At 45.6% G+C, this 10,720-nt stretch overlaps 1 protein-coding gene across 1 annotated transcript; it reads right to left on the bottom strand.

The window, feature by feature from the left end:
• Positions 1-1,525: 1,525 nt before the first annotated feature.
• LOC149335881 (uncharacterized) lies at positions 1,526-4,791 on the bottom strand. The gene is made up of 2 exons (XM_089554581.1): positions 4,698-4,791; positions 1,526-2,018 (listed from the first exon to the last, which is right to left on the bottom strand). Exons 1-2 carry the CDS (start codon positions 4,710-4,712, stop codon positions 1,680-1,682), a joined length of 354 nt encoding a protein of 117 aa, XP_089410707.1. The 5' UTR covers positions 4,713-4,791; the 3' UTR covers positions 1,526-1,679.
• Between the last annotated feature and the right edge of the window lie 5,929 nt (positions 4,792-10,720).

Genomic DNA, 10,720 nt, shown 5'->3' with positions numbered 1-10,720 from the left:
CCGTCCTAAACTTGAATATTCATGCTCAATCTGGGACCCCCAACAAATTAACCTAGCCAAAACCCTTGAGTACGTCCAGAGCCGCGCGATAAGATTCGTATATTCTGATTACTCATATCATACGAGCGTAACAGCATTGAAAACAAAAGCTAACCTCCCCAGCCTTGAATCCCGTCGAAAAATAGCCAGACTCTGCCTTTTCCACAAGTTTTATCATTCGCATTTCAGCCAATCCGTTATCACCCCTGCATACCGCCTTTCACTTCGCATCAGTCATCCGAAAGCTGTTCATACACCTCGAGCATCTACTTCTGCGCACCTAAAATCATTCTTCGCCCAGACCGCAAGAGACTGGAACGACCTCCCCGCTGAAGCTTTCATCCATCCTGGCCTGGAATACTTCAAATCATTCATCACTGATTTTTTTTCAATGATATGTATGCCCACCCCTCATGTAATGCCCCTAGTGGACCTTTGAGGTACTAATAAATAAATAAAAATAAATAAAGGTCATTCGTAGTGGTATAAACCACAAGTAATTCGTAAATTTAAATGTATTGCTATGGAAGGTCCGGTAGAGGCGCGTATGGTAAACAGCAATGCTTTTCTAGGATGCTGGCCTCAAGGATACTTTTGAAGCGAAAGCTTCACTACGGGACCTCGCGCTTCGATCGCCGGGTGCCTAGTTTTGACCTTCAGCTGAGTTAGAGGTCATACCATGAAAAAGGAAAACAAATCGAATCAATATCCATGATCAACGACTGGGAGTCGAGCCCGCTGCTGCGCCAATAGATCTCTTAAGGACCGCTCAGCGAGGCCACTAGGCTATCGCCACAGGCAACACACTTCGTGTTAAACTGCGAACTGCACCACACTCTCGCCCTGTGCATTGGAGAGCGTTGTCTCAATCCACTTCCATCTGCTCCGTCCCGCGGCACTGCCTGATCACCGTCGTCTTCTACGTAGCACAAATCCGTGCTTTCGCTCCCGATTTGAATATAGTAAACATTCTTTTTAGTTTCTTGCGTCTAATGACGAAGTTTTGCACTGTCCGGTATTGCTGCGTTTAATGAACGACCTAAGCTTAATAGGAAATTCATGCTAAATGCGCCAAGATGTTAAAGGCCAACGCGAACGCATGCAAAAGTGCTCTCTAGCGCTAGGGACTCAGCTTGAGCTCAAGGTATGCGTTGGAATAGCTTGCCGCGAAGCAGGCATAATTGGTATGTCAGTCATTTTAAAGCCGTTGCACAGCACTACTGGGATCAATGTGCTCTGAAAATAACCGAAGGCTGGAGCCAAAGCGCGAATATAAAGTATTCCTACTCTGTGGCGTTTATCAATGATATAGGAGCGTTTCAGTTAAGACACACCCTAGACCCCAGGACCGCGTACAGCGGAATTCCGTCAGGCTTCTAATATGAGACTGCACCTTGTACTACAACTGTTCATTTTTATTTGAAAACAGTTTATAATTTTATTGCACTGCGAAAGAACAAAATGACACAGAGCTAATGGCGTACGAGCAAGCATCCCTAAAGTCCTGGTCTGATGCAATCCGATCCTGGTGCCACCGTTAGGAATTCAGGCCATCCGTAAAGTCCACCTCGATACATTACACAGTGTATGCTACATAGTCAATCGCTTGCGCGAAGCACAGATTTCCCAGTGATGCGGTTTCACCACCATCCGTAACCTCCGTAACCTCCGTAACCGCCGTAACCACCGTAGCCGCCGTAGCCGCCAAACCAGGGCCCTCCGTATCCATATCCATATCCGTACGAGGGGTAGCCATAGCCATAGCCATGACCGTAGCCGTGGCCATGGCCGTGGCCGTAGCCATGGCCGTAGTGTCCGCGACCGTGGTGGTGGTGGAGACCTGCCAGACCAAGGAGACCAAGCCCGCCAAGGCCGCCTAGACCGGCGTGGCCCAGGGCGCCCAGGTACAGGAGCTTCTTCGTCTTGAACGCTACAGTGCCTGTCAGCAGCAACAGCACCAGCAGGCAGGCTATAGTCTGCTGCAGTGCGTGAAACAATAAAGACAGAAATATTATCAGAAGAAATACTGCGCACCAGACGTACAGCGTCGATAACAAGATATGAAGCAATGGAGACCGCCAGATTGAAAATCTTAAATATGAGGGGCCATGTGTACTTCATCTGTTGAAACGAACACCAGCTGACTGACTAGGGAGGTAACGCAGAATTTTTTTTTCCTATAACCCGCATCTCGTATATTTTCGTCCATGACTGTACTATGTGCAACAAATGAAACGCGAACAAGGAAACTGAAATGCCAACACAAAAACCCGAGATTAGCTCCTGGAGAGGAAATACAGGAGGGGTTGGTTAAAACTTCTGGAGGAGCGGCTTCGGATCTTCTGAGCAAAATTAACCTGCGCTATATTATTGAGCTTCCCTGGGCAAAGATCTCATTTTGCTATTCGTGTATCAATTCTCCATTTTTGCCTCTAGATGTCCTTACTACTTCCAATCGCTCCCAAGACAGACGCGTCTTTTTTTCTTAATTCTATATCTCCCCACCTTCCTGAAAAAAAAAAGTATATAGGTTTGAATGGGTGAGAAAATAAGATTATGGCTTAGTTAGTTTGTTTTTATAGGTGTAACCTTTGAGAGCGACTCAGGCTCTGAGGTACGCCGTAGTGGAGGGCTCCGGATAATTTCGACTACCTGGGGTTCTTGAACGGGCACTAACATCGCACAGTAAACGAAAGTCGAGGGTTCTATCCCAATACAGCGGTCGCATTTCGATGGAGGCGAAATTCTAGAGCCCCGTGTACTGTGCAATGTCACTGCATGTTAAAGAACCCCAGGTGGTCCGATTTATCCGGATCCCTCCACTACGGCGTCCCTCAGCCTTAGTCGCTTTCAGATGTTGAACCTATAAAACCGAATCAAATGTGCCCTCATCCTATTTACTGACCTACTCAAACCTGCAGATTTTTTTCAATAGGGCTTGCTTTCTCAGCCTCCCTCTCCTTCCAACCTGATGCACTGAAACAAGAGCCGCAGTCTTAACCCTCGGCAATAACCAGGCTGATCATCATCATCATCGTCAAGATCATAAACCCTAATATCGCCCCGCTCAAGGTTTTAAACTTTTCCGCCCTTGGCAATGAAGCCATTGCGGGTTTAAAAGCGATAAGAATTAGATATAGATATTGAGATCGTTCTTGGGATGTTGAGGAGAATGGATGCGGAGCATGTTTGGCCGATTACACCGCAAACTTGGGCTGTTGCACCACTATTTTTGAATTTCGCCTCCATCGAAATTCTACAGGCCCGTGTGCTGTGCGATGTCAGTGCACGTTAAAGAACCCCGGGTGGTCGAAATTTCCGGAGCCCTTCACTACGGCGTCTCTCATAGCCCGAGTGGCTTTGGGACGTTAAACCCCATAAACCAAACCATTTTAAAGGCAACTAACGTCAGCCTTGCAGTCACGACAGCCTCCATAAAATCTATTTTTTTACAAAGAAACAGATTTGAACGCAAGTATATTTTTTTGAAAAGAATCCAAAATTCAAGAGCGCTTAGATGTTGCATCGAGATAACCGTCCTAGAGCCTCTTACTTTCAATCATTAATGTAAAACCACGAGAAAAAAAAAGAACTGATTTTTATCGGCTGATTTTTTTTATATTACCAGACATTTCTCCCTGTGTTTAGGCCCGTTGTAGAAGAAAAAGAAAAGCAAAAACCAAACTTTAGGGAGGACGCACCTTACAGTGTTATTGCGGGCTCAAACCAATCAAATACAAAAGAATTGGGACCAGAAGGCGCATGAAACGGATAATTTGGAGAAAGAGCCAATTTGAATGCAGAGAATTGGGACGCAGATTCTTAGTGCAGTGTTAAAGAGGGCAGAAGGCTCTAATCGGCAGCACATTATGGAAGCCATGGTGAGAAAACGGTGGAGATGATCGAGTGGCCAGGAATCAAACCCCTCATCTTAAACTACCGCGCGCAATCGATGCGGTATCACCGGAGCATTGTTGTTTTAGCTGCTTACGCATACCTCAGGAACAGTCTACACATCTTGATAGGAATGTTGTGTCTTTCGATAAGCTCTGCAAGATAGGACCAGACAGTAGTCGGGCAGCAAATAATCCAAGCAGTTTTAACGTCTGGCCTGTTAGCCTCCGAGAAAGTCCGCCATACACGTATCACCGAAATAGTTGTAACATATAGAAAAAAGGAATGTTAAGGCGTTATGTATGTATGCTACCACAAAACATCCAAGTACGGCTCTCAAGAAATCTGCCAGACCCTTCGCCATCGCGTGGGATGAATATATCAGGGAGGTAGTTGAACCATAAGGAGAAGTAAACGGCTACACTTCTAAATAAACAAACCTGATTTGCATGGTGCCAGATTGGACTATACTTTCACAAGACACCGCTCCCTGTTCCGCTTAATCCTTGTGGCCATAGCCCATCAGGATAACATTCTCTATGAACAGCAGGTGAGCGTGGGCGTAATATTATAGCGCCAAAACTGTTCAGAACAAATAAAGCCCCATATAAATATGTCACAGTCAAAGATGTCCCGGATAAACCTGTCACGAGGGAAGTTCTCCCGATGAAGTTAATTTTTAGCGCGCTGTGGTCGCGGCTAACAAAAAACATTAAGAGCATAACCGGCATCATTCGAGAACACAAAACAAACGCCCAACTCACCGCAACAAGCTTCATGATACAACTTGCACCCTTTGGGACCCGTCGTTCTTATATTGTCTTCTCAGCGGTAGCAGGAGCAGGAGCGGTCCCTCGCGCTTCCGTCACCGCGCGCCGCCTTTCTCTGCCAGATCCCGAAAGCAGCACGCAGATGCGGGGGGAACACCCGACGCCAGCATCGGAAAGTTTTTGTTGTTTTTTTTTGTCCTCCCCCGCTCGGCGAATGACGAATCAGGACCAGCCAATGCGGGCCAGGCGGGGCAGCCCAATGATTTCGGGCGCGCACCTTTCGCCCTTGTTTCCGCGGGGTGGAAAGCAAGCGTTCCGTACCAGCGATGCCGAGACGCGGGCCCCAAAACGCTTAATTCGCCCGGTGAGGAGCAGCGAGTGCACAGAGCGCAGGACGGAGGAGAACGGTCGGATATGCTGTATATACTCGGATTTAAGCATCCTACCCTTAAAAGAGGAATATGTGTTGTCGGCTACTATACGATGTCTCGCAGACTGTTGCCCTGGCCTGACAATTAGTTAATTTATATATATATATATATATATATATATATATATATATATATATATTGCTACGGGTCGACGCAGAGACGATGAGGCAGACGAAGTGAGAGGGCGCTTGGCGCGTGCTCGGGCTCTGAATCCTGCGCGGTGGCTTGTGTCTTGGCGTCCGGTGCGCCCTGTGCTTGTGTTGTGTTCAGTGTGACTGCACCAGTGTTCTGCGGGGTGTGAACGTCTCCTGCCACGTAACAATATATATATATATATATATATATATATATATATATATATATATATATATATATATATATATATATATATATATATATATATATTTATTTATTTATTTATTTATTTATTTATTTATTTATTTATTTATTCATTTATTTATTTATTTATTAAATAATGCTGTCCTTAAGTCCGAGGTTGTTTCAGGGTTGAGGCCGAAAATTCAGAGAATAGAAATGAAAAGAAGGGGTGCACTTACGTAAATAAAATTTTACAAACTTAAACATTTAACCGACTGTTATCGGTGCACTCGGCTGTTGAAGTGCCATTAATGCGTGCTGTGTTAGTGTCCTGTTATAAGTTTCATGACTTGGGCAAGTCTGGGTTCTGCAGTTAGAAGGAAGAATTGAATTGAATTGAAGTTTATCATCAGGATCAACTATGCTGATTCCGAAGGCAGTCTCGTTAGTAAGCCAGGAAATATTGGTTGATTAACTCGAAGCTTTCTTTAGCAGTTTAAAGTTAACTATTTAGACACATTCTGGGCTACATACCAATCAATCAGCCAATTAGCCGATCAGTCAATCAATCAATCAGCAGTCAATCAATCAATCGATGAATCACTCGATGAATAAATCAATCAATGCATTTATTTCTTACACAAGAGAAACAAGAGCAAGAGTAGGGCTCGAAAAAAAAGTGGAAGTTTCCATTTGACGAGCTTCGAACCGCCTATACGTTGAGGGCCATTCCTGTAATGCCTTTTTTAAGTGTGGTCGTGCATTTACAAGCACCTGAATCATACCTACAAGCTATGGAATTTGTAGTTTCTAGATGCCGTAAGGTATGGTCTTCCAAAGTCCCACATGATCTTATTTATAGAATACAATTAGCATTGAAGGCCGGAGCATTAGCTTCGAAAAGTAAATTCTTTATAAGGAATACATAAGCCCTCTGTCTTTCGCGGAAAAAGCACTGGGCAGAAAGCACGGTCGTCAGGCGATGTTCGCTATCGCGCGGTGCTTAAACTTGAGTCATCACGGTACACGCGGGCCTCATGTATGCTTTTGGAAACCACCTGTGCCCGCTTTCTCTTTCTTTCCCGCCACAGTCTAGGCAGTAAGAATAAAAGGCCAGCAGCACAGCTAAGCCTGCTCATGAGTGTGTGTGGGTACGTTATTGTGTGTGCGCGCGCGCGTTTTTCTCTGCGTTTGCCATTTCCATTAGGCGTGGCTTTACCACCGCCATGCGGAACCGAAGCCGCAGTGGCCATTTATCTTTGCCGCGCGTTGTGGCAAGTCAGCCTTGTTCGCCAGAGGGGACCACTCTCGTCGTGGAGAGGGAAGGGGGAAAGTGAGAGTGAATGGAGCTCGTCTTCGCTCTGTGCTGTTCGCACGGTGCTGCCACAGTTCCCGTTTATTCTCCGTATATGATCCTGCGTACAGGGAGCATAAGCGTATATGAATTATTGGTCTGGCTTTCCTTTGTGGAGATTACAGTGAAAGATCACTTGAATGGTGGCGGTGGTGAAAACGTTTATTAAGAAGGAACAGGAGGTATGTTTGAATCAGCCCTTAAGGGACTGATCCTTACAAGCACTAGGTGGAGGTCCCTGGTATAGGACCCCAGTGGCGGTCGAGCTTTTCAGTTAAACAAACTCGCTGCTGAAAAAAAAAAAAAAAAACTCGCCGAAGCACCATTGTATGTATTACAAAATCTTTCAGTTGAACGCATGTCCAACATTCATGCACAGAAAATTTCGAAACTGTAAGGTACTCATATGTAAATTTTGAAGATAATGGTCCATTCTTCTGGTATGAAGTAAAATATTTCTTTTGTAGTGCCTCCAACGCTCGCATCGAGAAGTTAAGACTTCCATAGAAACCCAATGGGGAACACTTTTGGCGATAGCAAAAACGTTAATAGCAAAAAAGTATTGCGAGTCTGTCGATGGGAGCTCGGCGGATATATATTGAATGTTGTATTGAAATCTTACGATGTACGAAAAAATTGCGTTCATGAACTCTTTCTCGTTCAAAAACGCTTTTGTCCAGAATGGTTGGTCATGGTTTGAGCCAACTGCATCTTTCAGCTCAGCGAACATTTCGGGAACATTAAATGGGTACTGAGGACCAATTGAGGTTGGCCTATACCGACAGATTAGCCCATTCTAACAACATAGACGCTACTTTAACTGAAAACAATTTTTTTGTAAAATAGAAAAAGCAAAAATAAAAATGAAATACAAGCGTCGCCATCACCGGCCGATCTCGTAAACGAATTTCGGTGCGTTCACACAGTTTTTTCAACTCTTATACGGGAGGATGGGCTCTAGCTCCATTGAATAAAACGGTTATCACGGAGTCCTTTTAAATCGATTGGCGGGAAATAATTTTTACCTGCAATTTTCTCATCTTTAGATGCTTCTTTTGCTGCCAGACAAACATTGACGTGCACAGAAGGAGCTACAAAATCAATTTTTACCAAAAATGAAAATTGTATGGAGTAGTCCTCAGTGTCCCTTTAACGTACTGCTAACGGGTCATTATGCGTCATTGCAGCCAGACATGCAGCAGGTTTCCCACGCGAAACTTCGACGCCGTACTTGAACTTGCATAAAACTTCATCAATCCGAATACGGAATGTCGTATACAGAATGCCGTATACAGAATGCCGTATACAGAATGCCGTATACAGAATGCCGAAGTTTTGTGTGGCTATGCATCTGGCTGACAACTTGAGCAGCGGTCGAAAGTATTGGTTAGTGCGCTTGCTTCACCCCCAGTCTTAGGAAAAAAGTACTATAAGAACTCGTTTTCAGGGGTTTCGGAGGACGAGAATTTCATCAAGATGGACAATAAAGTGTCCACCTAGGTTTAAAGCCGTTGCCGTCAAGCGGGCATTGCTACTAAAAAAGAAAGGCGCATAAATAGCAGATTAGCACGAAAAGTTTACGAAGTTGAGAAGGGCGAGCATAAAAGTAAGTTAAGCAGCAAATTACCGCATTCAGGACATAGACAGTATATGCGTGGAGCTTGCAATATTGACAAATAAATTCCTTCAGCAACCATTGGGTTACTTGAAAGTTACTTCGGTTCTTCGTAGGGAGTGGCTCACTGCTGGTTACAGCTCTGAGCTTTCACTTAAGAGAACACCTCTTTAGATCACCTGGAGTTTGTTCGTCTCGTTTTCCATTGCATTTGCTAAACTTCAAAGAATTTTTTTTGGCGTTGATTGATTCAACGCAGATGCTTGCAGCAGCCTTTTCTTTATCAACAGGTATAGCGTGTTACCTAACCACAATTATTCAGACAACGGTTGTCCGTAACGAATACTTCTGTGAGGATCATTGTTTCTAATCTTCACCAGGCGAACCGTTGAAGGTAGCAGGTACCCGGTGCCTCTGCTGAATGACTGGACCTGGCGTCGAAGGTGGGTTCACGGTGGACGATCACCGCGTACCGGCGGTGATAAACAAGACACATTGGCACATTATCAAAGTACATTGCAAAAACAAACAACAAAGCTTCGTTTCAGCTTGGTACAGCATGTGTGGTACGGTACTGTGTGTTCTGAGCTTGGTTTGATGTTTTGTGCTTTGGTGTGTTTGGTTTGCTGTGCTGCGGTGTGGTATGGTGGGGCGTGTTTGGTGTGGTGTGTTTGGTTCGGTTTTGTGGGCAGTGGTATGGATGGTGTGGTGTGGTGTGGTGTGGTGTGGTGTGGTGTGGTGTGGTGTGGTGTGGTGTGGTGTGGTCTGGTCTGGTCTGGTCTGGTCTGGTCTGGTCTGGTCTGGTCTGGTGTGGTGTGGTGTGGTGTGGTGTGGTGTGGTGTGGTGTGGTGTGGTGTGGTGTGGTGTGGTGTGGTGTGGTGTGGTGTGGTCTGGTCTGGTCTGGTGTGGTGTGGTGTGGTGTGGTGTGGTGTGGTCTGGTGTAGTGCGGTGGCACAAGGACTATAAGAAACGCCGCAGTAATAGGCTCCATATTAAAATCGCCCACTTGATGCTCTTACACGTGCACTGACATCCCACAGCACACTGACGAGTTCACACTTTGCTTCCATCGAAATGCAGCCTTCCCGGTTCCATCTTCCAGCCTCCGGGGCGGGACCAAGACCAATAATAGTTCAAAGAGGTCAACGGAGAACTTCGTTCACGCCATGTCTCTTTTCCTGCTTTCGTATTTCATCTAGTGCTATTTAGGACACATGATACAGTTTCCTGCACTTTTGCCTCGTATCTCGGTCAGTTCACCCATGTCGGCCCCGCTATCGCGTGCGCCCCAATTGCTATGCGATTGAAGAACCAGCATGCTCTGAATGCCAAGCAGATTAAGCAGGTCCAAGACGATACTTGCACTAGTGACCAAGCAGCAATGACATGCTCAGTGGCAATAAATGACACAAACAACAGAAATGAGTGTCGTTCAGAAAAACAATAGAAGATTGACGGTTATTTTCAGTTGTAAACAACAGGACCGCGGTGAAAACAATTCCTGTTTGGCAATGATCCAGCTCCTCAACACACAGCGCTGCTTTCGGGTCAGAGGAACGCTTTCTGGTGAAACAGGGTGTCCAGCCTTTCGCATTGGAGAATTCAAATTTCCGAGCCACGAACAAGATCTTATGAGACCAAGAGGCAAAAAAAAAAAACTCTTCTTTTCTTTTGATGCATTTTTTTTTTAAATCTACGAGAGTACTTTGCGCAACGGTCTCAAAAGTCAGGAATGCCCGACCACGCTTCATAAGTGAAATGATACCTTATATATTCGAAGAATAAAAATAAAAGAAACAAAGAAATCACGGGGCAAGCACAGAACGACCGAGCGCGCGCCCGTCGTCAACAGGTTAGGCAACGCGCTTTGGTCGGCCGCCTCGTATCCCCATGGCGTCCGTTCTCACAGTTGAATCGCGTGACTTCGAGATCCTGTGTTGGCGGGCCTGTCCGACGCTGGCGACGGCGGAAGCCACGGAGAGAGAATAGGAAAAAAAACAATGCGTGCGCCGGGAGGAAAGACGTCGACGGAGAAGGCGCGTCGTCGCGTGTCGCTGCATTCCTAATGACCCGTGCTTATTGGGGCGCAAAAGTATTTGCATTTTGCGTAACGACGACGAATGAAGCCGTGTGGCTGTCTCGGTGAAAACAAATGAAGCTAGCTCTGTGCGCACACGGAACAGAAAGCAACGGAAAGAGCCGCTCCCTTAAGGTTATCTCGTTAGACCTCGTTATTATAACGAGGCAGTTACAGAGTGTCTCACAGAAGACTAAGTAATTCTCAAAAATAGCTTTTTTG

The sequence above is a fragment of the Amblyomma mixtum genome, chromosome 7, assembly GCF_055824585.1.
Source record: "Amblyomma mixtum isolate Tamu chromosome 7, ASM5582458v1, whole genome shotgun sequence".
Taxonomy (NCBI): domain Eukaryota; kingdom Metazoa; phylum Arthropoda; class Arachnida; order Ixodida; family Ixodidae; genus Amblyomma; species Amblyomma mixtum.
This window is presented reverse-complemented; position numbering and strand designations above follow the sequence as displayed.